At 36.4% G+C, this 27,380-nt stretch overlaps 2 protein-coding genes across 17 annotated transcripts in view; both read right to left on the bottom strand.

The window, feature by feature from the left end:
* The window catches only part of LOC132203822 (hemicentin-1), a 165,978-nt gene extending 141,301 nt beyond the window's left edge, over positions 1-24,677 (bottom strand). For all 16 annotated transcript variants that reach the window (XR_009442469.1, XM_059631929.1, XM_059631920.1 and 13 more), the window contains exon 1: positions 24,436-24,677. Coding sequence is in view for 15 of the 16 variants with exons in the window: in XM_059631929.1 (XP_059487912.1) it covers positions 24,436-24,484 (49 nt within the window). In the remaining variant the exon portion in view is untranslated. The remainder of the gene's footprint in view (positions 1-24,435) is intronic.
* Positions 24,678-25,118: 441 nt separating this feature from the next.
* On the bottom strand, positions 25,119-27,095 carry LOC132203913 (uncharacterized). The gene is made up of 6 exons (XM_059632079.1): positions 26,844-27,095; positions 26,575-26,761; positions 26,369-26,514; positions 26,110-26,317; positions 25,886-26,046; positions 25,119-25,835 (listed from the first exon to the last, which is right to left on the bottom strand). The coding sequence occupies exons 1-6, from the start codon at positions 26,903-26,905 to the stop codon at positions 25,535-25,537; spliced, it is 1,065 nt and encodes a 354-aa protein (XP_059488062.1). The 5' UTR covers positions 26,906-27,095; the 3' UTR covers positions 25,119-25,534.
* Between the last annotated feature and the right edge of the window lie 285 nt (positions 27,096-27,380).

Genomic DNA, 27,380 nt, shown 5'->3' on the forward strand with positions numbered 1-27,380 from the left:
TCAAATTGGGCAGTTTTTAAGATGCACGGCTATTCAGGTTGCATAACTGAAAAGGCGCTAAATCCAACTAGAAGTGAACCAATTTTCAATTTCTGAATGAGAAAAGTATCAAATTTGAGTTGGAAATTTAAATAAAATGAATTATTGTCCTGAAAATTTTCTTATTGCTGATCGTTCACAAAGAAAAGAAACTAGACCCACTTTTTGACGCCTCAAACCAAGTATTTTGAGCAAATATTGTTAACCCTTTTAATTCTGAGCATGGATTATGAAATCTTTGCTCCTTTGCGTTACAAAAAACAGTTTATAAATTACTGGAAACTTTTCAGTTTTCTGGAACAACCCGCTTGACAGCTTCCTTTTGAGAAACATTGCTATTGCTGCAGATACAAGAGTGAAATGATGTCAAGGAAATGTACAAAATTTATGTAGTTTTCCATTTTTCCTGCTCTCAGCACAATTACTGCGATACAAGATCTATTGCTCGAGCAATAAAAATCAAATCGATAGAGTTCCACTTTTTTTCTCCTCGCCCTTTTACATTTTTCAGTGCTATCGAATATCTTTATTCTTTCCAGTAGAAAGAAAAAATTACAGCTCGGCACACACACGCAATAAAAAATATTTGACAAATAACCCAGCAATTCGGAGCAGCTTTCGAGGAGAAAAATGAATTATTTATCAAAAACGCATTAAAAAAAGAAGTGGAAAAGCCATTCGAGCCACGCAAGTCTGTTGGCGAAATGAGAGAGAGAGAAGCGGTGGGAACAGGGCCACTGTTCACGAAAAAAAAGTAGCTCTAAATCGCGCAGAGACAATCGCGTAACGGGACACTTTGAAAAATAAATGCCGCGCACTCACGCTCTCCGCACACTTTTTGATTTATTCTCACGTCTTAATTTGCGCGTGATTACGATTAGAAGAAGAAGAAGAGAGAGACCTATTGTCGGATTAGGCTAATTGATGGACTGGGAATTCTATCAAAAATAATAGGGTGCGCTTCTAATGAGATTCAAAAAACGGTAACACACGACGCAAAATACTGCAATGAAGAAGTTGAAAAAGCGAGTAATGAAAAATTACTTGTCAAATTCCAATATGGCCGCCGGAGTTAAATAAGGGTTTACAAAAACTGCTGTAAAATTAATTTGGGTAAAAATTTTAAAATTTTCTTGGTTGCAAATTGGAGCTAATGAACCACGGTATCTTTTCTTGATGGTCACCAAGTTTCTAGGTCAAAGGTCATTGACCCTCGCAAAAGGGCAAAAAATAAAATGTGCCCATTTAAAAAAGGTAACCCGATGAAAAATCCAAGATAGCCAAAAAATGCTCTGTTTCATTTTGAATCAGAATACAAATTTTTAATATTTTGAATAGACCGTTTTGAAAATATTATTAATTTTAAACTAGCTTTAGAAAAACTGAAAATGATCTGTTCCAATGAGGCCAAAATTAGAAATTGAGGCTTTTTACATCAAATTTCAGTCAAATTGAGTAACTTTTATTGAGTTCCATTCAAAATTGAAGAATTCAAAAGGATATTTGGAAAGAGGTTCCATCTTCTTGAAAGTTGAACAACACAATTTTCTTTTTTGATCTAATTTACAAAAGATTTGAGGAATATATAATGCAAATTTGAACTAAAATTTCAGCAGAAGAATTCGCCTTGCAATGAACTTGATTGAATTTATAAGGAAGAAGCCTCATGTGAAGTTGTGCAGAGACTTTAATATAATGAAAAGCGCTCTCTCATTAAAACAAAGTGATTTAGCGCGTTTGCACAAGACAATAAATCCGCAAGCGAGAGCAACGTGAACCTCTGCGAAGGAGTTTTATTTTGCTCGTAATTCACGCACACAAAAGCGGTAGGTGTACATTTTATGATGGAGGTAATTAAGTTGCTTCATTCTGCAGTCTATTTTGCTTACATCCCGAAGGAGAAATGCAAAAAAGCTCGGCGGCGCGTGATTTATTCATCTCTGCCACTTTCCGGCTGCAAATCCACTTCATTAGTCGCGGAGAGGGCGCGAAATGCGGCGCCGCCGCCGCCAGCAACAACAACCGCAAACGATCATAATGATGGTTTAAGTGCGATTCCAAGTTGTTTATTGCTGCTTATTTCCCACACTCTCTGCAAATAAATGGCAGCTTTGCTGGAAAAAGCAGCGAGTGGGTGTTTAAGATGCAAAATTGCGTTGCATTAAAAAGCAGACGAGAGAGGCCGAAAAGCTTAAATTTAACTGGGCCAGTCGAGCCAGAGAATTTGTTAAAAAGGATTTTTCAGAGGGTTCGTTCCAGTTTGTGAAAACTTTCTTTCATTTTATGTGAGATTTAAAGTGTCAGGGATAAGAACAAATAATAAGATTTTTAAGAAAATTTTCAACTTTTGTGCAGCATTTGACTGAATTTCAGGCAAAAACTTGAATTAAAATTCAACCAAAGGTTAAAATTAAAAAAAAAAATGAAAAAACACTTGAAATTAATTTACATTGATTTATTTTTAATACATTTTGTTTATAATTAATAATTACATAATTTGGCATTTGTTTATCAAACAAAAACTTTTTTGTAGTTCAAATATTATCAGAGAAAAACCAATTAATTTTTATTAATTCTGGTGTTTGACTGGTGCTTTTGGTTATTGTGGGATTTTTCCGCCAATATTCAGCGAAATTTTATTTGTCCCGCAGAAAGCAAATATTGATAAACGAGCAAGAGCGAAAAACCCCCGCGGCGCAGGAAAATGGAGCAACCGAAAACAAGGCAAAGAGACTGCGGGTGTACCAGAGTCTTATGCCGACACGCTATCCATCACTTAGTCCACATATTACACCCCGACGAGTAAATCATTATTTATAGCCGGCAAGTCAGAAACAAAGAAATTCAAGAGCAAACCTTTTAAGCTGCGCGCAAAACTGAGTCCAAAGCCATAAATTTCCCTGCTCGCAAGAAACGAGTGACCCCATCAGAGAAGAACACGTTCAATTGAAATTTATATAAGCAGTGCACTTTGCAGTTGGCGAGGAAAAACGGACACGTGACGTACGTGAGAGAGCGGCATGCAAAATAATATAATATGCTCTTGATCTGCGCTTGATGGCTGCTTTTTGCGCCCCATGAATTATGTATTTCTCGCTCGCATATCATTTCCATGTGCTGCATTCAATAATAACATATCAAAAGCTATAAAGCTGCCGTCAAACTCAATACAAATGTACAAATTCACTTAACTTGGAAGCCTCAGCATCACTATTGATGATAATCTTGCGGAAATTGATTTTGCCAAAGTAATTAGTAAGAAAGACGACTGGCGGCGCCACTTTTGAAGAAAAGCAGCGCCACCAGTGGCCATTTGCAGAAATTGCTTGGGCTGAATAAGCTTTTAAAATCCATTACTTCAAATTTTGGGAGGTAAAAGAAATTGAATCTTGGCAAATCGCAAAACGTTGACTGACAAATCGCGATTAAAAATTATTGAGAGAAGTTTTTCTTTTTGAGCGTGTCCAAGTCGTTGCCAGAAGTAATAAGGAAAATGAAGAAAGTTGTCGCGTTTTTCCTCGGCTCGAGACGTTTCTATTTTCGGAGAGGTTCTCTGGGAAAATGAATTACACACGCGCGCGCGGGCCAATCTGTCGGTAACATTCGCGAAATCGCACGAAAATTACTTTCAGCCTGTATGGCAATTTGTAACGCCAGATTTATTCAAAAGTTTTAGCCCGGCTGATTGCGACGTTTGTGAAATAGAAAAAATTAATATATAAAAGAATTATGCGCGAAAGTTTTGCTGAGCGAGCGCTTTAAGTCGTTAAAAGTTTTCAAAAGCAGCAGCAAAGTTTTAATTCGTGGCGTTTCAACATTTGCAGACGAAAAATCTATTAGACCAGCCACGCGTGTGCAACGCGAGGGGCACGAGACGCCCCCGGGGCCCAAGGATGGAGATGATTTGTTATCCGCACCGACCGGCACGTCATCACAATTAATACTTCTGTGCAGCGTGCGTTTCGTACTGGGGGTCGTGCGAACTGCCTCGGGGTTGCAAATGGAAAACGAGTGCGTTTGAGAAAAGCTCTCGCAGCTTGTCTCATAAATCTGTCATTAGGAGACACGCAGACTCTCTGAAGGGAGCTGCCGCCGCCCCACATCCAAATAGATTTCATTGTCAGGATCTGAAATTTATTTTCAAGTGAGGCCTTCATTGGTTTTAGAATCGCAGAGATGAGGAAAAGAAACAAAAATTGTAGTTGATTAAAAAAAATCAACTTGGAAATTTTTATATTAAAGCCATATTTTGAAACGCATAAAATTTAAAGAGGATGAAACAGGGCAGTGAAATCCTGTACAATAACTAATGGCCATTTTTAAAACCAGAAAATTGAGGGACACTGCAAAATTTTTTGAGAAAACTACAATTTAAGATTGAAAAACGTGTTTTCTTTTTTACGTTCTCTAGTTTCTGAGAAAATCCAGCTGATTTTTGATCACTTGAAATTATTTTATCTCGGCAAACAAATATTTGGTGGGTCCGAATATCAGAGAAGGGATTCTCAAAACGATTCTCGAGAAAAGATTCTCGCGCAAGGATTCTTCAGGAACGTTTCTGCCTTTAAAATGCAACTAAAGCATCGTTCCTAGAGAATCCTTACGCGAGATATTTTCTCGAGAATCGTTTCTCAAGAATCTTTTCTCGAGAATCGTTTCGAGAATCGTTTTTCTGATATTCGGACCCACCCATTGCATTTATATATTATTTTATTCCATTCATAATTGCAAGATGTGACCAAAAATTCCTATTTAAAATACGAATAAATTTTTCGTCCAAAATCAAGGAATAAAAACCACCATGTTTTGAAGTTAAAGACATAAAAATTAAAAAAAAAACTGTTATCCCCTCTCTTTATGACAAATATAACAATTTGCAGAGAGTATGTTTGCCTTTGTTTTTCTCTTTTTACGGAGAAGTTTGCCCTCATCTCTTTCTCGTTTTTTATTTCTTCTTTTATTCCATTTTATTTTACTCGTGCAGTTTTCTCGGCGAAGACGCGATTGCACTCGTTAATGCAAACACACGGAATCGCGTGTAAGAGCTGCACTGGCAGCAAGAGAAGAAGCGGCAGCCCCACGTTCCATCCCTGCCGGGCTGCAGCACGTTTTAAGAGATGTTCCTTTTTAGAGTGCCTCCGCCAGCAGCTTTGTTTTTACTTTCATAAATTGAGACCTCGCTTCTTCTTTTTATTCGTGCGCTGCCTCAATTGCTGCTTTGTGCCGCCGTCAGTGAACATACATAGATGAGAATCAGCTCACATGTAAAAGCTCCGGGGCTGAGAACGAGAAAAGCAGCAGAATTGCATATTATATGTACGAGAAGCGCTGAGTGAGTGCATCAAACTTTCGCGCGGCGAATTTCCAGCTAAAGAGCTCTCCCGTTCAAGCAAAAGTTTTCAACAAAAAAGAAAGACCAGCTTGATTTGCTTCAACTAAAGCAAATTTCAACACTATAACTTTTAATTACGTCAACCTTTTCGGATGAAACTATATAAATTTAAAATGTTTAAGATAAAAAGTTTCCCTAAAACTGTCTAAAAGATCTTGTTCATTGAATAAAACTTGAATTAATTACAAGTTTTTTCTCCAATTTAAGTTTCTAGTAATTAACCTGTGCAAAAATAATCAAGGTTTTTGCTTTATATTTATTTGGAAATTAATTATTTTGTAGCAAACTTTTAATTCAAATTCAATAAATTTTCTTTTTTTATATAAGAATTGTAATCATAAAAAAACGGGTTGTTGGGCCACAGGTCAAATGAAATGGAGGAAATCGATACGAAAATAAAGGCGATGATGCAAAGCCGGGGGCGAATGACCAGCGAAAGCGAGACTTGTTCTTGTTAAGGGGCCAGGGCGGCAATTTTTAGCCCCGACCGGGGAGGGAAAGGGTGTGGCGAGCTTTGCGATTGTGTGCCAAGTCGGCGACGCCAGGAATAAATATACGATCTCCGCCGCTCGGTGCGTGAAATTTGTATTTTCGTGGCCGCGCTGCAGTCCGAGAAGAATTCGATTTGCATTTGAGCTGAAAAAAAATTGGTCCCTCGGGCCCAGCAGAGGATTGAATGCAGATTGCGATGGGCTTGTGTGTCTTTCGCTTAATTATATTTCGTTCATGCTCTTCCTTTTGAGAATTGAGAGGAAATTTACTCTCACAGACAATATGACTTTTTTACAGTAAATTTTAATTATTTGATTATTTTCTCTTAAAAATAAATTAATTTTCTTTTCAGATTTAAATACGTGCTTTTGTAATTTAAAATTAACTTTGCAAATTGTTTAAGAGTTATTTGAAATTTTTGTAATTTCATGAAATACCTTCAATTTTATAGATTTTATTTTAGTTTTTTATTTTAATTTCGGTGAAAAATTTGCTTGTGTTTTTTATTAAACAGGCCTCATATTTTTAATTAAACTTTCATAAAACATAATTAATTGATGAAATTAAAGATTTTATTTAATTATAATTATCGTCTAGAAAAATTGTAATCTGGCGGAAGCCGCGATAAAAGTGCAGACCGACGTGCCTGCTCAATTAAGTTTCGGCTATTTATAAACTTGGTTTTTGGCAAAAGCGCTTGATTCCGATTCGACTCTGCCTCTACTCACGTCACCGCGTGGCACGAACGTTTCCCATCTCGGCGCATCCGCAGATTTCCTTACCTAGAACAGAAGAAAATATCAACAAATTAGAACCCGCGAATTATTCAAAAAGAGCAAAAAGTGCGGCAAGTGATCAGCCAAGCGTAGATCCAAGATGCATTTATGTGAATTACAGTCTTGGAAGAAGAAGAAAAAAACGGGACAAAGCCGATACGCTTCCTTCCATTTACGTATAAAATTTATCCATTTTTTTTTCTCAAAAATTTAGTTCCACTTTTTATCTTGTGTTTGCAGGTGTTGGTATTATTTATTGGCCCTAAATTTCTTGCGGAACTAACGTTTGATAATTTTATCAGGCGAGAAAAGTTGGTGGGTCGAAATGAATTTGTGTGGAGCCGAGAGAGCGATTAATCAACGGCGCGCCGAACTTGCTGCTCTTTTTTACGTCCGAAATTAACGCGGCACACTTGAAAGTTGGCGGCGGCCAAGAGAAGAGTAATTGAATTAAAACAAGTCTGGCTGACCAAACGCAAGCTTTTCTAATAAATCTGTCTAGCCACTTTCTTCCGACGACCTATAAATTTGCAGCAAAACCTGAAAATTTGATTAAACTCTGCGCGAATCTGGCCATTTTGCGCCTGAATTATGAATGGCCGTTTTTTTCTACACATACGCGCCTTTTTATGAGAATTCACTGCGGGGCTCGGAGCTCGGGAGAAGAAAGTGCTTCACCTGCACTTCGGCCAGCTTCTTTTGTTTCAAAGACGCGCCGTAAAAGTAACAAAAGAGAAGCACCGGATTTCGCGCAGTTTCCTTCAAGAGCAGCAACACAACAGTTTTTATATTTATTCGCTCACATAATATGAAAAGAGATAAAGAAAACAAATTCAATTTACAAAAAAATTATCACAAAAATTAATTGTTTGGCATCGAATAAAAAACTTATTTATTGTTAATTTAAAATTAACTATTTAGAGTTTAATTTTCTAAAATGAAATTCCTAAACATGCAAATTTTAATATAAATTGAATGATAACAGAACTTATTATATTATTTATATAATTCATGAAATTAATTGTAATTTAAATAAATGAAAAAGAAAAATATAATTTCTAATAAGAATCATTTGGAAATAATTAAACAAAAATTAAATGGTTTTGCCATAGAGTAAGTAATTTTTTTTTGTTATTAATTTGAAATTAATCATTGTAAGCTAATTAATTCATGAAAAAACATGGTCATTTTAATAATTCTATTTTAAACAAAAATGAATGCTTAAAATAGTAAAAAATAATAGTTTTTTTTTTTTAGAATTTCTTAAATAGATAATCAATTTATAAACAATTATGTGAAAATTTGTCAGCTAATAATGAAGTTTTAATATTTTCAGTTTTATATTCAATAAATTCCCTGGGCGTTTGCAGATCTGCCGGTTGATGATGAGAATTTGAATTGCGAGTCGAATAATGGCATCAAGAAATGAAGATGAGCGCAGAAGGGAGGACTTGTGTGTTGCGCTTGTTTACTCTGGAAAAGAGAGGGCGCCGGAAAATTCGATTTTGAGCTGCTCAAGGCAAATATACACGCGGCGCGCATTTTTAATCGAGTTATCCTCGGCCGAAAATGAAATGCCAGGGGCTCCTTTTCCTTCCTTTTCCGCCGCGATTTCGTTCAAAGAGGGCACGGATTTAATTCTCGGTTTAAACATTATTTGCTCGCTCGCGTGCACACGTGGACGGGGCAAAATTTTCGCTCTCTCGCGTCTCAATTCAAATTTCGAGCTCAGAGAATTAAAGCGAGACGAGAGAGAGGGAGGGAGGGAGGATTATCGTTTCATAATGTTTGCACAAAACAGGATAAGCAGCCTAATTTCGCGAATCGCCAGCGCAATTTCGCTCCAAAGGTTCAACATTCGCGAACGCAGCACATTTTATACCTCAATGAGATGAAAGGATTATTTAGAATAATTATACAAAAAAATAAAAGCAAGATGTGAAAATGTGGGAAAAGTCTTTTGTTCCTAACATGAGAGACTTTTCAGGTTTAAATTTTAGTTGAAAAAAAAGAGTATTTTTGGAGGAAAAAATATATTTTTAAAACTATACTTAAATATTACATTTTACTTTTTAATAAAGAAAGTAGTTTATTTAAAAATCTAAAATTTTGACGGCTGATTTAAAAGTTTTAATTGAAACTCTACTTTATGAGTAAATCGCTGGCTAGAAGTTAAATTTCGAATATAATTTTTACTTCCCAATAAATTATAGAGAGCCATTTTTAATGTAAAAGAGAATATTGATATGAATTCCTTCAAATTTAGCATCTCAATTAATTTGTATGGAGAGAAACAAAATTAATATAAATTAATTTGCAAAGACACAATTTATGAATTAGCAAAGAGACAATTAAAATTGTAAATTAATTTATTGCGAAATTCTCAGGAAAAAATTGTTAGAACTTGACATAAACACGAATTAAAACTGAAGCAAAATTGCCAATCTTGAAAAGGACACCTTATTTCAGATTGAATAACTCAATTGTGATAAAAATTAAGAGTCTCTTGCCCTGGATGGTTTAATTACGCATGCGATCGTGTCTCTCTCAAGGTAAAGGTTTGGGATGCGCGCAGGTGGCATGAAATCGTTATTTCACGGCCGCACAATCAGAGATGCGCTCGAGATATTTATCGCCTAGATTGCCAGTCTAATTTATTTCGAGGGTTCGTTCGTTGGTCTCTCGTCCGGCCGTCAGCGTAATTACCCCCCCCCCTCCCCCTCACCACGCACACAATGCAAGCAAAAGGTGTGCTTTCGCGGATAGAATAATATCTTGGCCGAGGGGCCGCGCTCGACTCCCCCGACGAGAGTTTCCTGCGCCGCGCCATGCTTGGCCGACCCCGCAGCAGCAGCAAAGCATAGAGGACGGAACAACCCCCTGGTGCACCGTGGGAACCAACGCACCCCCACCTGCTTTCTCCAGGCCGATGATTTTTTAATGACGCCGCATCACAAATTATTAATGCCGAGTTCACGCAGCCAACAAAGCCTTCTCACTCCTACGATAAAACTAATTCACTCAAAGCGATTTGTTTTTCAATACAAATTTTGTAATATTATATTCAAATTTCTAAAAAAAAGGCTCATTGAGTATCTCAAACATCAAATATCATTACATACCCTAGGAACTTATATAATTTTAAAAAGTGGTTTTATTAGTTTTTCAATAGCTCGGCCTTTTTGCCAGCAGATTTTGTATTTCTTTAATTATAATTTGTTTACTGTAGAGGACCGAAACGTCCACCTTAAAGAACACTTCAAAGTTAAAAAAACTTCATTAATATGTATTTATTGTAAAAAGTCCTATGCAGCAAAAAACGATTTGCTAAAACATAGCAGGAGAATGCACGCTAATATTTACATCAAATGTCAAGTCAAAATTTGCGGAAAGTATTTTCACACGAAAGCAGATTTGCATTCTCATTTCAAGGAAGTGCACATGGCGATTGAAAATGAAAAGAAATTCAAGTGCCAAATTTGTGATTATAAAGCAATTGAAAAATATCAACTGAGTCGTCACATAAAATACAGTCACGAAACGACGTCAAGTGCAGTTAAATGTTCAAAATGTTCAAAGACTTTTGATAATAATAAGAAATTAAAAAATCACGTCCAAAAATATCACACTTTCAAGCACTGTCCGCAATGTGATCAGGGAATCAGTAAAGGTCTATTTAAACATCATTCAGGCAAAAAAGTTTGTAAGATATGTGGAAAATCATTTGATTGTCTCGGTTTGCTTCAAAAACACAAGGAAGATTGTGACCCACAAAAGTATAGCTGTGAATTTTGCTCAAAAGAGTTTCCAAAGAAATGTGACCTCAAATATCACATAAACCGACACCACTTGAGCAAAAACAAAAGAGGTATTGATCAAGTTGGATTAAAATTTGCAAATGACTCTCAAATAGGATTTAAATTCAAGTGCAGTCATTGCAGCAAAAAATTTAGAAAAAAATCGCATTTACAGGAGCACTTATCTCACATTCACAACCTAATCGAAAAGAGGTTCCAGTGTGCAGAATGTGACAAAAATTTCTATTCTCGCAGTAAATTAAAGCAACATTCCACGTATGTCCATTCAAAAGTGAAAGTGCAATGCTCCATTTGCCAAAGTAAAATTAAGACTAATCATCTTAAAAAACACATGGTTCATATGCATGGCTTAAGGTAGATTAATTTTGTTTTTTGTAATTCATAATAAACCCTTTAACGTGGGGCCACATTTCTTTTGTTTATTACTTAATGTAAAATATTACGTTAATTGTTTACTTAAAAAAAAAACCATCTAAAAGTTTATAAAAAATACAGAGAACTATATTTTTGATTGTTGTGTGTGGATTGTAAAACTTGCACTGCCAGAAGATGAGGAATAAGTGTGATTTGACAGCCGTTTTTATTGATCCTTTCAGCCTGTTACAACTTATTTTTATTTCTTGTAAACTTTATTGGCAAACTTCATTATAAATCTAGGTAATAAAATTAAAAGTTGTAATTAATTTTGATAAAATTCAACGTATTTTAATTCCTTTAATAATCCGCAGTATAATAAATTTATTTGAAGCATTTCACGTAAATTAAATTTTGTATGAATTTTAATTGAAAATGTTCGATGTCAAGAACAAATAAGAGCACAAGAATCAGAAACCTCCTTTTTAGCCAAATTCGACTTAAAAAAAGTTTGCCCGAATTTGAAAAATTATGTTCCAAATCCGGCTCAAATTAAATTAGACTATAAATAATATTATCTGAAGAATTCATAATTTCAAGACATGAAAATAAAACACTTCATTTTACCTTAAATTTGGTATAATTTTTTTCAAGTCAATTCTGCTTATTTGATGTGCCAAATTTGGTGAGAGCAAAAGTGATCCGAGGAATAAAAATTGAGAAGTGGCAAAGCTTGCGGTTTTCCTTGGCGCTGGGAGAGTGGCTTGCGAATTTCTCTCACCGAATCACGATGGCGCTTTTCTCTCTCACACACACACACTGCTCGCGTTATTTGCTAATTGCACCCCTGCACAAGAAGATTTCAAGAAAGTCAGAAGGGCACGTCACCTTGGCGTCAATTTAATTAGCTCTCTCTGTGCTTTCGTCGCGTTGAATGGCACGGTTCAGTTGATGCGAGTTAAAACAGCAGCAGGTGCGCGGATCAAATGTGTTTAATATTATGCCAGCCCTACCCGCACACCGACTTAGTAAGAATTAAGCCGTGGGAAGAAAAAAAAACGTTTCCATCCAGCTCGGAATTCCTCTCTTGTTTGTAATTCACAGGGCGAAAAGGCATTTACGCAACAAAAAGTTAATAAAAACAAAGACACGAAACTCAAATTATAATTTTCATTTATAAAAATAAAATTGTGGAAAAAATTGAAAAAAAAAAATTATTCGTAATTCATTTTTTAATCAATTGAAAAATGGTAGAAAAAAATGAATACATTTATTTATTATTTGCATTTTTTTTTTAATTATGTTTTTTTCAATATTGAAATTTTTTTCATTTTGCCCACTCAATTTTTGCTCAGTACCTTTTCGTCCTTCCTCTTTTCGCGTGTGTCTCACCTTGGCGAGTTTTCGGCGCGAGGGTTGGCGGTGCAGTGTGTAATAATAAATGGCAGTGAGCCGTGGGAGCGGCGCTTGAGAATTTTGCGCGAGTGAAAGAGAAGAATGTGCAGCTCCGTCGCCCGTCGTCGTGTGCGATGTGTAAACTGGGTGCTCGCATGTGAGAATCGCGCATGTAAGTTTTGGCGGGTGAAGGATGGCGACGACAATGACGTGGCTCCTTCATTAAAGACGAGCTTTGCGGGCAGCAGCTTGCAAAATTACCTCAGAAAGCAGGAGAGAAAGATGTGCGCGGCCCCACCTGTTCTGCATACAAACATGGCGGATGCTGCGCCGCAACATTTTACACGTCACACGTTTATTCGTGCCAAAATGTGCAAACTTTCTTTACATATGAATAAATTTTCGGATTTAAAAAGTTCTGGAGATAACTTTTATTGAAATTTGATTTCAGTTAAAAATAAAATAATTTTTTTTACAATTTGCAAAAAAAAGGGCCCGATTTAATTGTGATGGTAATTTTTAGCATTGGTTTTAGATTTCAGCTCAAATGCGACATTATTAAAAAAAAATTAAGGCATTGGAAGAATTGAATTCTTAAAATTTAAAATTGTTTATTATGTGGGATTTTCTAAATTAAAGATTTTCTCAACATTGACCGGACCAAAATTGACTAAAATTTCACCAAATCACGTTCCATTCACCCCAAGGTGGAAAAATTATAATAGTAGGTCAGTCGAATTCAAAAATTTTAAATTAACATCGATCTTATTGGAAAATGTTGAAATTTTATTCAACCAATTTTATTTGCAATTTTAACGAAAAATATAGCTTCGTAAATATTAATTTTAAATTGAAAGGCTAAATTAATTAATTAATTTAATTATTTAAAATAGCAGAGGTAGAAATAAATTGGAATCAAAATTATAATACAGATTTGTTTTTAAGAATTATAATAAACGTTAAAATAGCATTTTTTTTACTCTCAACTCGATCTGTTTGATATTTTAGTTGGAATTAACATAATTCTTGTGTTTCCTGTCAAAATTATAACCACAAAAACCGATGACGCAAATATGTTGTAAAAACGGGGCACGCACTCTCCCAAAATACAGCAAATCAATACACGGCTCGTCGGCTCGTTTCGCAAATATTGCCAAATATACTCATTACCAAATTAACGACTTTGCCATTAAATTTATTGCTTTCGTCGGCGCGAAGCAACTTTGGGAATTGTCGTTTTTCAAGTGTCTCTCCTCTCTGGCGGCGGCGGCACCTGTTCCCTTTTCTTAATAACGACGCGCATCACTTCCGGCATTGTTTAATGAAAGCCGCGGCAGTTCCCATCGTGCCGAAAAAGCTCAAAAAATTATATGCCCCCCGCTCGAATAAATTTCCACGGCCCATTCCGCACGCCTTCCGTTTTTCATCAAATTAAAGACGCCGCCGCCCGAATAAAGCACAAGAGCGATAACAACAAAGCAATCGTCGCTTTACAAGCAAAAATTATACTTTTTCTTCATGCTCGCTGCCTTCATTGCATTACAAAATTAAAAGGAAAAAACAGCCCGCAATAAAGTGATGAAAAGCGAAAAAAAATGCAGTTGTTAATAAGAAAAAGAGAAATTTTTAATTATTTTAATGCATAAGTCTGAAATTAAATTAATTAAATTGTTTTTTATAGATTTCAATTCTTTATCAACAGAAAATATTTCAACAGATATTTTAAATAGAGTCTCAAACATTTCATATCGAATTGAGGGAAAAAAAACCAAACTTTTGCAATTTTTTTTTCAGTCAATCCTGCACAAGTGAAAGGCAGAGCAGTAAAATGAACTGAGACATGTTTTATGTTTATGTACACCTGCGAGAAAATGACTCTCGGAATCCTTTGATGATCTCTTTATTTTTTTAGGTGTCGGTGGAACTAATTCAATTTGAATCTGCGGCCGGAAGCACGCATTTCTGTAAATCACGAGACCATAATTTTCTATGTACGATCATAATTTTGCGGCGCGGCAACCCTCTCATTTTTTATTAACCGGGTGAAAATTGATAAAATATACAGACACGCGGGTTCGAGAGCTGAAATATTAATTCCGTCGTCGCGCCAACAAGTAATTCAATATGTGTGTTGCATGGGGGAAGCGGGTTTGCCTACTTGATTACAAGCCCTGCTGTGAAACCGATATCCGGCCCAAGAATGTGTTTCGAACCTGCCGAATCTCGGCTTTTTCTCAAGTACACACACGTCATTTGATAATCAAAACCGATGCGCTGCTTTTTCAGCTCACGCGCGCAACACAACACGTCGCCACTTCAATAAAATCGTTCGCAATTCAGATCATTTGCAAATGTTCAATTTTCTAGTGAAAATATTAATCAATTTTATTAAATTTAGATTAGAATTTTCAGTGTTTCCGCGATAACAATTTATTTTCAAATCAAACCATATATTTTATAATTTGCACTCATGAGCAGTGAATTTTTTCCCTTATTCTTCAAAAAGAGACTTCAATTATTAAATAGGGGCTTTTTTCTCTTTAATAACATAAGTTTGCAGATTTCAGTTCTAGGCAAAATTGAAGTCAATCTTGAAATTAAACTTATTTAATGTTTCACTTTATTTAAATTATTTTTTTCTCAAATTTGACCCGACCAAAATTAATAAAAACTTAACCAAATCACGTTCAAATAACCCCAGTTAACATTGAAACTAAAATCATAGGTCAATTGGCATAAAAAATTTCATCAGAGAAGTTTTTATTTCAGAGTAGATATATTAATAAGCTCCTCGTACTTTTGAAGGTTTCAAAACTATTTGCACATAAAATTGTACCATGAAAATTTAGTTTCGGAATAAAAAATAAGAAAAAACAAATACCTTTTTAAATTTGTCCCATTCAAGATTTAAAACCTATGGTAAATTCAGAATTTATCAGATTGTACCATTCAATTCTAACGATTAAAGACTCTAAAAATTTAGCTTCTCCAGTTTTGTAACCAAACAAAAATGGGACATTTTAAATATTTCTTTGAAATTGAATTAAAAATAGGGTACTTGACTTATTTAAATAAAAATTTACTACAAAAAATGTAGTTTGTTTTTATTTTCGCAGGAAACTAGTGCAGATTTCTCATTATACAAACTATTTTTATTTTGCTCTTCTCTTTTTTTCTGATTGCTAATTCCACGTGTGCTTGAGGCAGATATAAATATGCAAATGATGCAGCGATGGATGCAGCGGAGAAAAGTGGCAATGCATGTGACACGTCGTCGCAAACCGACTTCAAAGCTAATGAAGTGCCGCTCCACCTACGTCTCCCTCTTTAACCCTTTCGCAGACAAACAAGCCCCATATTATATCGGCGCACAGAGAGCGAGATTCGTCGGCGTCGTCAAGTGCTGCAGCGCGTGCAATTATTCAAGCAAGATACAACGAGACGCTGCCGGATTTAATTAATTTCGTTATATTCGTCGCTGTACATTGGTCTGATTATATATTTCGCCGCGGGTGCGAAGAAGAACAAGAAGTGGAATCGAGTCGCGGTTTGCAAATTGGATCTGCCCAGAGAGGTGCTCAAGGCTTGAAATAATGATATCAACCATTAAAATCCAATTCCGCGAACATTCCAATTTTTCCCTGCAAATAACTTTTTTTCATCCAGTGCGTTTATAATTGATTTTCAAGCAATATTTGAACATATCAAGGAAAAGCAAATAAATATTAAATAATAAAAAAGAACAAAACCCAGTCAACGGAGGCGAATGGGGTCATTTTGATCTCGGAAGTTTTAGTAAAATTTTTGCTAGTGGTGATGCCGTTTTGTCCAACAATCTCTTTTTCTTAAATAATTGTTTTCAAAAATTGAATGTAAACAATGTATTTGTAACAATGCGTGGACAAATAAAAAACAATAATATGTAATAATAATTATCATATGAATTGGGAAAACTGATTTTTTTTTTTATAAATAAATATTATGCAAAATTACTTTTATGAGATATTTTTCATAAAACAAAAGAGATTCCTTCAAAAATTTGCCACAATTTAAAATAAAAAATAAAAATTTCTTCCGCTATTTCCAAGGCGAGACGCAAAAAGCGAAACTGTGCGAAAGTCTTCCTTACTTCGCTCGCGGCCAACTGAGCGCGCAGAAAATTATTTTCCTCGCTGCTATTTGTCTGTGTCTCTCCTCGGAGGGACATCGCGAAAGAGGTAATGAATCTGGACTTGTTCGAGTGTAAAATAATGTGTACCAACCCTTGCTTGCTTGCTGTGCATGTAGTACTTCCTGCTGCACTGATGAGCCAACAGACAACAACAACAGTTGCTCTCTCTAATAAAATACCAGGCACACATCATGTCACCAGCATGCGTATGTATTATTTTGCCCATGCATGCGCGCGTGTGTTTGAATTGCGAACACAAACAAACAAACACACACCAAAGTTGTTAAACGCGAAAGCCAGAGATGCAAAAGTTAATTAGCATAATCAAAGTGACATTGCTCGATTGAAAAATATTCGTTTTGCAAAATTGGTCATTAAATTTTTTGTTTTAAATTCACATGATCGTGGTAGAATTACAATTTACAATTATATTCAAATCTTTTACGTTTTTAATGTAATTAAATTAAAAGATTAGTTTTGGTTTGAAGATTTCAGTTCCAAGGAGACAAATTAAGAAAAATTGAAGTCATTGGGAGAACTGAATTATTGATATTTAACATTGTTTCTTATGGGAATTTATTATAAAATAATTATTTTCTTCAAATTCGCGGGACCAAAATTGATAATTTCACCAAATCGCGTTCATATGAACCCAGTTAAGATGGAAAATTAAATCAATAAATAGGTCGACATAAAATAATTAAATTGATCTTATAGGAAAAGGTTGAGAAGATTTATGTCCAGTGTATAGACCTCCTTTTCAAAATCATACTCTTTTTTTATTTTAATTAAATTGAAAGAAATTTGCAGAAAAACATGAACTAAAATTTTACCTTATTTTAATTTGAGTGTTTTTTCCTTTAAATAACGCTGGATGCTTGGTCAGCTGGTGCACATTTTTGTCTTAAATTTTGCAAACATACATTTCTGTGGGAATTAAAACGGAGCAGCCGCGCAGCGTTTAGTCGTGCTTTTTACGAGCAAATAAAAACGCAGCCGCTACAAAAACACAAATCTGCTCCGTCGCTGAAATGAAAGGAAAGATTTTTTCGGGAAAAAGTGAACATAATAGAGGAGAGCGTAGCCCGGTGGTGTTGTTTTCCGCCAACAACAACACCGATTGAAACTCGGCTGCTGGCATTTGGGTCCAGCCAGTCTTTCTCTCTCTGCCGCCGCCGCCGCCGCGCACAACACACACAATTGTTGTTGCTATCGATTAAATATCTCGTGCAGACCCGCAGGCCGTTTTTCCAGGGCGCGGGCTAAATTGACAAAAAACGATCCTTTTTCAACACAAAAATGAAACAACTCTTTCAACCCAATAACACACAAGAGACAAGAATTTCTGTTCACAAACAGCGTTTTGTTTTTTTAAATTACACTGTATTGCTTTTCTTTGAGCAAAAGTTTTCAAACTGCTGAAAAAATTACTTTTTTTACATATATTTCATCTGAATTTGAAATAATTTGTAAGTTTTACTCAATTGCGGATGTTTATCAAATTAATGTGAACATTAATTGGTAAATAATGCGAATTTGCCTAATATAAAGGCAATTCCATTGTTTGGAAAGGCTTTGGATAATCCGAGCTCTCTGCGCGCCCATTTCGATTGATGCGTTTGCGCCGATTTAATCTCGCAAATAATTCCACATATTATTACAGAAGCGTCTTTTTTTTATAGTCGAGAGTGTGTTTACAACAAGATTGAAAATGTATACAAGCAATAAGGCATTGTTCATGTACGCAATTTGCATGTTCGGCTGCCACAGACCGATAAATTCATGTGGCCGGACCAGAGCACTCGATCCGAAGCTGCTGAGCAACGCACGGCCCGATGCAGATTCCAATCAAACGGCACTAAATCAGCTAATTAACCGCGCGCTGCAAATTTCCATCCGACCATTCCAACACGACACACAATATTGATCTCCTCCAGTTTCAATTCAAATGAATTACATAAGTTTTCAAAATGAGTGCATTAATTTGATTGAAATTTATGCAATTTTTATCATAAAATGTTATAGTCTCAAAATAATCCAGGAATAAAAAAATGATTTTTTTTTTTTTGTAACTAAATTTTTTAGTTCTTATACAAACATGAGATTACACCAATCAATAGGAAATTTCCAAATGTTTATGAATTTGACTATTCTTGGCGCCAACAATTTCTATTATTTGAAAAAAAAGGCCAAGTTTTGTCATTTTTTATTGGTTTTCTAGCTTTTCCGCTTTTATAACTTTTAATACTTTGGATTTACAAGAAAATGATTAGTACAAAAATTGTGCAAAATTAAATTATCTACAACTCTTGTATGAAATATTTTATTCTAAAATGATTTCCAGATGAGCTACAGCTATAAATAACCAATACAAAAATTGCTAATACACTTCTTGAAATAATTGCAATTTTTGGCGCAACAAATTGTCTGTATTGAAGCAAAGTTGGTCAGTTTTTGAAAGCTTATTAAATTTCCTATCGATTAGTGCCAGTGTCATGATTGTAAAAAGAATAGAAAAATCACTACAAAAATACAAAAATCACGCCACCTTTCAAAGTACTTTTTTCCCTAGAGAAATTTGTCCCATTGCATCCCCTATAGATGGAATTTTTCCCAGGACCAAAATAATTCCTTTGCAAAAATTTAGTAGGGATTAATTCCTTTGCAAATGAGCTCAGAATTAATTTGCAGCATTCATTATTCAAAATCCTCTATTTTGTCGAATTAAACCGCCGCGCCTTTGATTGATTCGATTCATTTCTGGAATTGAGCGTTTCTCTCTCCCTATCTCCGCGGAATTCAAATTATTCAGTCTTCACTAGAAATAAATAAACTGCTCTGGCGGAATTCGGCGGCTTTTCATCGGTCGGTAAACGCGGTGAAAAGGAGAGAGAGAGCGAACAAAGGCCGCCCGCCCGAAAATCAATTTCGCAAATTATCAATTCGGGAGAGCAATTTGCGCCGGCGAACGTATCAACAGCACTTTGGCTTTTATGATATCCATAAAACACGTTTTCCAAAAACGAAACATATCTCATGACGGCTCCGCACATTCAAATCAGATCCTGTTTTTTTTCTGCTGCAACCCTCGGTCACGTACTGCACGTATCGGGGGTGGCTGCGTCGCTCGGGGGCCAAATAACTCGGTCTCATCAGTTTTATTGTTTGCAACTCGCTCTCCGAGTGGATTTGCCTGCTCTGTCAGATTCGCACGTCGACCTATTTGCTTTTACAGCCTCTCTCCGCGTTTACTTTTTATTCCAATCAATTTGTGTTTGCTTGAGTTGATGAGGTGGAGCGGCAGCAGGCCACGCCAATATCAGATTGTAACCGCGAGCTGAGGCGATTCGCAGAGAATAATTTGATTTTTGATTGGTAGAAGAAAAAAGAATAACACGCGTATTTTTACCCTAAAAAAGTTCGGGAAACGTGAAAAGCGTTTGTTGTGCAAAAATAAATAAAATTAATAAAAAATTTCAAATAATCAAATCAAATAATTCAGAATCAGAATATTTTCACTTTGGTGGATTGATTTGGTTCTTATATTGATTTAAAATAATTAAAATTATTTTAATAATCAGCAAATTTAAGTTGAAACAGAATTTAATTTGAAAATAACAATGATTTAGCATGATGTACAAATTTATTTTAAGTTTCTCAAAATTATCATTAACGAATTCCTTAAACGGTTCCGAACCGTAAAAGTTGCAAAACTGCGCCTTCCTTTCTTTTAACAGGGGAAATTGGCGAGAAGAAACAATCAAAGTTGTAAATAATAATTCCGGAAAGCACCGTTTGCCGCGCCTGCAAGTCTACGAGTCCATTAATTTTTTTACAACAACTTCGTCCCATATTACATATTTTCGTTCCCATGCATATCTGTTGCTGGGAAGAAGCGTCTCTTCTCCTCTCCATAATCACATTAAAACAGTACATTACCGCTTTTTGCGCCGGGCAAAACTTATTTTCTACTCCCACAGCGCGCGCTCTTTGTTGCAGCCGTTTTTGTATTTCATTAAAACGCGGAGAGCAGCAGCAAAGTTAATTCAATAAAATCTCCTCTCCGTGCTAATTAACAGCGCAAAAAATTGCATTTATAATAATTTTGCATCCTGCGTTTCATATTGTTAATAAATAACAAAATAAAATTGGAGCCAATTTATTCATGCAGCAGTGCGGCGCGGCACATTTAATTGCGCGCGGGCGAAAAATGGTAGCTTTTGTGGATAATGAGAAGCTGCTTTGCCGCGCCACTTTCGCCCTATTCAAGCTAAATAGTCCCGCACGGGTTGAAAATGAGTGGCCGCGCCGTTTTTTATTTTCGCCAACAGCAGTAGCAGTCTCATTTCATTAAGCTGCAGATGCCGCTGCTCTGTGTGCGGTGAATTAGATTTGAATAATTAACAGTTTCGCGTGCACAAACATCGCTCAAAGCGGGCGCGTGGGAGATCGGCGTGTTGCTAATTAATTTCCAAATTCTATCTCCACCGACCCAAATCAACTATTCGGAATTCGCCACAGGCGACACAATATTCCAGATGATTTAATTTTCTATGTTGGCAATTGAAGTGAATCTCTCAGCCACTGACTAATAAAAATAAAATACGTTTTAGATAAAAATAAATGGATACAGGAACTTTATTTTAGAATTTTGGGTAGTTTTTGTACCAAAGTGATGGTCATGAATCTGTAATTGAATGTTAATTAAGTATTCTTCAAAATTTGTTCTAATTGTTCAACTTTTAAGAACATACTCAATTTGACTGAAAACTGAGGAAGACATATTTTTTTTCTAGATCATTTTAAAAGGCTATTTTAAAAACGGCTTTAACAAAAAAATTGAAATTTGACACTCTAATGCAAAATGACACGGCGCATATTTGGGCTGGGCTATTTCGGATTTTTTTGTCAGGTTGCCTATTTTAAAGGGGTGGAAAACTTTATACTTTGACGTTTTGCCAGGGTCAATGACCTTTGACCTAGAAACTTGGTCACCATTAAGAAAAGATGCCTAGGTTCGCATTTGTTCCAACCTCCCGCCGAGAAAATTGAAAAATCTTCACCCAAATTAATTTAACAGCAGTTTTAGTAAACCCTTTTTCTAATCCATTTAATGGAATTTGACGAAATATGAAGACTTTTCATTACTTGGGCATTTAAAGATGTAAAATATGAACACTCATGATACAAAAAATGAGCTTGATTTGCAATTGCAGAGAATCTGAGCCACAGAATGATAAAATATTTCAATATTTTTTAGATAAAAATAATTCGGTACAGGAATTTCGACTTTATTTCTTCTTTCTTTGTGATTCATTTGGAGACTATGATCCTGCCAAGCTCCATTCGGTGCTTATCGGCTGGAAAGCCTACCAAATTAGCCAGGTGCCGCTGGACTTTATGAAATGCCCCCATTTGGTGCAGGAATTCCAACAACTCGAGGAAACGGCACAAACCTCGAGCAGGCAAGTTCGGCGTCTTGCGACACCTCCCGAACATGAGTGATGATACAGAGCACTTTTTGACGCGCTAACAACGTCAAAATATTGAACTCTGTACCTTCGTATTGGTAGCCTAACACTCAAACCACTACGCCACTCACGCCGGTCTAAAATTTGAGAATAAATTTTCCTTTTAGAACAATCGTCATTAATCTTTTCTTACGTTTATTAATCCCAGAGTGTGCTGGGAATAAAAATTTCACTAGGCGCCGTTTTGGACCGAATAATAATCTGTCATCAGTCAACGCGATAGGCCAAATGGCATAAAAAATCAGGCCTAATTTTCTACCCCTTTCAGATGTAAACCTTCTTCTTGTGATTCATTCAATGGACATAATTTGAATAGCGGGAAATTCACACTAGACATGCACTGCGATCGTTTGGCCCAAGTTTCGCTCGTGCGCCCTTGTTAATGGAGAGGTCATTTAGTTTTCTCGCAACCCCCACCGACTTTTCTTTGTGTTGTTCCAAGGGATGAAAATCCCACTAGCAAAGCTCTCGCCGAGTGTGTTATTTTGCGGTCTCTTTTATCTCGACAAAACAACCCCCAAAGTAAGCACACCTCGCCGCCCAGTGTAAAAGCATAAAAGGGACTGCAAAAAAGGACAAAGTTTTTCTTCTTTTCGGAGAATGTTTTTCCAAAAATTCTATATTAAATTGCTTTGAATTTCAAATATTTTGGAAAAGCTGCCCTTAAAATTCCCCTTAATTTATAAATTTCATTTGGCTCTTAAAAATAAACAATTCCGTTGCAAAGCGAGATTTAATCCGCAGCCACCGTTAATCTCATTATTTCGAGAAGGCAGAAAAAATGACATGCCAACTGGTTCCGCACCAAAAAGACGGAGAAAAAAACAGTTCTTTTTCGGCTAAAATTAAAATCAATTTTTTTCTTGTATCTTTACTAGATTTGTGAGGCTTGCAAAAGTCAACCGTGAAATGTCAAATGTGCCAAAAGACGCGGGCGGCACTCTTGGCGGCGAAATGCAAATTTTGAAATGCCGCGGCTGGCAATGAATCACTGTCAAAACCAAACACGCTTTTTGTTTTGGAAATGGAAAAGTCAACATTTTTACATAATTAATTCCAAATTGAGGACAATGTAAATATAGGTGAATAATTTCTAGTTTGCGCTAAAAGTTTAAATTCTATTTAAAGTAAGCAATAAAATTAAAAAAATGTTATATTAATATTTTACAGAATAATTGAGAGATTAGTTATAATTTATTCAAAATTATATTCTTTAGATTTTAGTTGCATGAATAAAGGGAATAATAAAGAGAACAAATTTTTGTCTGCGGAATGCGAGACTGAAGCTTTCAATGCAATAGAAAAATTTTAAGAGAATTAAAGAAGGAACATGTGGAGATTGCGTGTTTGAACGTGATTTTTCCGCATGGAAGAGGAGAGACAAATTCATGGACTCATGTTATGAAATATGAAATAATTCCTCCATTTTTGGTGCAGAAATTCCAACAAAACTTGAGCAGCCCCAGGCGCCTCTGGAATGATTCAGAGCAATTTTTGACGCGCCAATAATGATAACAAGGATGAGGGTAGAAAATTTGTCCTAAGTTTTTAATTCACACATTACGGAAAAAATGTGGATAATTAAAAAAAATTAAAAATTAAACTTTGATGTTTACTGAAACGCTTGTTATGAAAAGTTTTCCCATTTTTTTTTTAATTTTCCACCAAGTCTAGCAACAAAGAGAATCATTAAAAAATAGTATTAAATCTAGTTTTTAATTTGATCGCAATATATACAAAGTAACTTTTGAAACAAAGTTGCGTCGTCTCTCTAATTTCGAGCAGTTCAGAAATAGTTAAGGCGACTCACTCAGCAATGCTCGCTGCGGCCAAGGGACCAAAGGAAGGGTTCGCGTTTTAATTTCTCTGGTGCAACTTTGCGCGCGGAACGAATTTTTTTCTTCATATTATACTTTCTGCCTGGCTGCCCCGAGTGAGAAGAAGAAGTCTTACAAGCACAGACCGGTCGAAACACAAATAAAGTAGTGAATTGCAGCAGCCAAAGGGTCAAACTGCGAGAGAGAAATCAAATCGATAAAGCCGGCCTGTTAATTTTTAAACAAATTAACACTTTGCCACCAGCAAATGCACCGTTTCCGGCCGTTCAAAAACAACAGAGATACAATCTGACGTGAAACGCAATTAATCCAGAACTATATGAAAGACTCCATAACTAAAAATTCTAAATTTAGTCAAAATAATTATAGTTCAAAAAAAAATTTAAAATTTTTGTAAACTAGGTTTCATGTCATGGTTAATTTCTAAACTTTGTTCTTGTTTATTGTAATTTGAACTAGAATTAAGTTTTATTTTTAAGTTTCTCTTTTCATTATTTTTCTCTCGCTCGTATATTTCAAAATGCGAAGAGAATCGTCGAAAACAATGGTCCGTGTACGAATATAAAAGTGGAGCGGTTCCCACGTGATAAAAACCACATCGCGGAAGAAATTAAAAAATAACACTGTACCTTGCACGCGGAGAACCGGAAGGAGCAGCGCAGCGACGACGAACAGCATTTCGGCGGCCGAATCTCCTCCTCCTGCGGCAAAGTGTCCAGTCGAGTGTTTTTCTATCCGCAGGTGTCCGTCGCGGCCTCACACATGTCCTTTGTGGTGCGCAGAACTAAAAGAAGTCTCACTCACTCACTCGCACCACAGTAAAGTGTCTGAAAAGGGTCGCGGCAGGTGCGCGACTTGCCTGCAGCAGCGTCGGGAGCCAAGTGCGGCGGGTCTGCCTGCCGCGGAAGGGGCGCCGCCGCCCACCCACGGGGCACGCGCGCTGCACCGGGCCGCGCAGTTGCCGGCGCGGCCGCCACCAGCCCGCGGCACCACCTGCGCCGCCACAACTTTTCGCACATTATACAATCATCCCTATATCAAGCGAATATCCAAGATTTTATTAGTTTTATTGAAATAATTATACAAAATGGACCATCTCTTTCCAGTTGATTTTAAATTAAGATTAAACAAATTTTTGCTGGGAAAAAAAGCTGCGTTTCATTTTGAAAACAAACAATAAAAGAGTTTTGTGAGATGTAGAGGAAGCAAGCAGTTTTAAGTTTCTATTGAAGAGATAACTTAAATTGAGCCACTTTTCAATTATAAAATAAACAAAGGAAAAACACAATGTAATAAAGCTCGATATTTTTAATATTTAATCTGATTTAATCAATACCTACAGCAGAAATCAAATTCCTTCACATTCAGGAAAACTAGAGCTATTGAGAGTAAATTTACAATGCAAAAATATAATATTTTCTTGAACTTAAATGACCAATTGTAAACAAAATCACCTTCATGTTGAAAAAATTACAATTAGTAATAAACACAATATTGGTAATTATAAAGACTAAATATTGCTGACCAATAATAGAATAATTTAAGAACAAGTTATTTCGTTTCAACTACATCCAACTAACTTCTTTCTACAAAACAGCTTTTAAATTTTATTCTTTCACTTATCCTATGTTGGTGTATCTCACATTATTTGTATTAACTTTTAAGTGTACTGCAAGATTGAACAATTTCAGTAATAAAATTGTCAACTTTATTTTCCAGTCTCTCTGCTCATTTAAAGTTGACGAACTGTGGCTTAAATGCTGAATTGCAGTTCAGCGAAGCAAATGACGGAGGAGGTTCTTGATTCTCAAACTCGCCGAACCTGCGATTTCTGAAAGTGACGGGTCTCTTCCTTGGGGTCACTTCGGGGCACAACCTGCTCCCGGCCACATCGGGCACCTCATTGAACACCAACCACTGGCCGATCGCTTTCTTCTCAAAGTCGGTGAGATATTCGGCCAGCAAGTTGATTTCTTTGGCCTCCAGGGTGAGGAGGCGCAGAAGTGGCAGGGCCGTGTCCATCACGGACCTTATGAAATTGATTAGAATTTAAAATAATTTAAGCTAAAGATTTCGTACCAGTCTCTTTCTTCTTTGGCCAGTTTGGCGCAAGCTTCCACCAGAGGGTATTCGGACGGAATGTTCAAAGTGTCCATGCTCAAGATGTACTGCAGACTGTCCCTGCTGATGCCCATGAAGGTCGGCTGCTTCAGACATTCCAATGTTCTCATCGACAGAATCTGTATTAATTCATAAAATTCTGATGACTTTTTCTAATGCAGAATTAAAAGATTAAAACTGACCGAGTCGCAAACCGAAGCCAGATTTTTCTCAGGCAAAAGCAAATTCAGGGCTTTCCAGACGTTTTCAATGCTCAGACTTTTCTTGATCAATTTTGTGCCAAGAATCACCAGCGGAGGCATCAAGAACAAGTTTGCAGCTTTGGCCAGCCGTATTGCATCTTCCAACGACTTCACAGGATTCTGGTTCAGGTGGCACGTGTGAGCAAACCTGCATTTAATTTAAACTAGAATTTAAAACAAAGATATTCTTTAGACTCACTCCATGATCATTTTGAAGATCTTGGGCTCGACGAAATCGATTCTGATTGGCTCGTTGGACTGAATTTGCTCCTTAAATTGACCCTTCAGGGCGGCTTTGAAGAACAGGCTGCTCGAGATCAGGTCCACCTTTGAGCCGAAAACCAACTGAAATTTTGGGAAATTTCGATTAGAAATAAGATCATTTTTTTTTTGTATAAAATAAACCTCTGCAGCCGAGTCTTCGGATCCGACCAGGAACTTGCAGTCAGCGGACTCGCCCTTCTGGATGGCCTCCCACTTGGCCAGGGCCATTTCCTTGCCGGCCTGGGCAACCAGGACAGCGTCATTGGTGAATTCGGAACTTGGATATCTGCTTCGTCGAGCTTGGTGGGGCCTTGTAATTAGCCCAAAGCTAAGGATAAAAGAGAATGACTCAAAAATTCTTGAAAAATTTATTTTTTAAACAAGGAATGAACCGCTTATTAGATACAGACTTGAAGACACTTTGGAGCTCGGGAGAAAATTTTCCATCGGCCACGAAAAGCGAGCTGGACATCTTTCTGGATCTTTCGCCAAAGCAGAAATTCAAATTTGAATGCTCGATCGAAAGTGAAAATCCGGTGAGGGCAACAAATCTCCGCAACTCCCAACAATCGACGCAAAACAACAGGATGATAACAGACAGGCAGCTATTTCGCCTGGTTTATTTCGTCTCTGAATGCAGACTGTTTGCTCTCAGTTTGCTACTTGCTGGTGCAGCAGCAAAAAACGTCTCCTTAATCTCCTTCCCTTCTCCTTTTCAAGATAATGATGACGTCACGAGCCACGAAGAGAGAGATCACACGGAGGAAAAACAGGATCATACATGTTTGTACATAACGTGTCATGCGTAGTCCAATCCTCTAGTATAGAAATACGAAATACCTCTTCCTTCTCTTACAATTAGTCTGAAAAAGCTTTTCCTCCGAGGAATGCCAAATATTTCTGTTGCTCATACAAAACTGGGAGAAAAATTTTGCCACCAGCAATCA

The sequence above is a fragment of the Neocloeon triangulifer genome, unplaced genomic scaffold (assembly GCF_031216515.1).
Source record: "Neocloeon triangulifer isolate White Clay Creek 2 clone unplaced genomic scaffold, ASM3121651v1 ptg000020l, whole genome shotgun sequence".
Lineage (NCBI taxonomy): Eukaryota > Metazoa > Arthropoda > Insecta > Ephemeroptera > Baetidae > Neocloeon > Neocloeon triangulifer.

Coding starts and splice junctions, on each gene's coding strand:
- LOC132203913 (XM_059632079.1), bottom strand. CDS start 26,905: ATGTCCAGCTCGCTTTTCGTGGCCGATGGAAAATTTTCTCCCGAGCTC. Junction 26,762..26,843: donor GAGCTCCAAAGTGTCTTCAA/GTCTGTATCTAA, acceptor TTTTATCCTTAG/CTTTGGGCTAATTACAAGGC. Junction 25,836..25,885: donor GCCAAAGAAGAAAGAGACTG/GTACGAAATCTT, acceptor CAATTTCATAAG/GTCCGTGATGGACACGGCCC.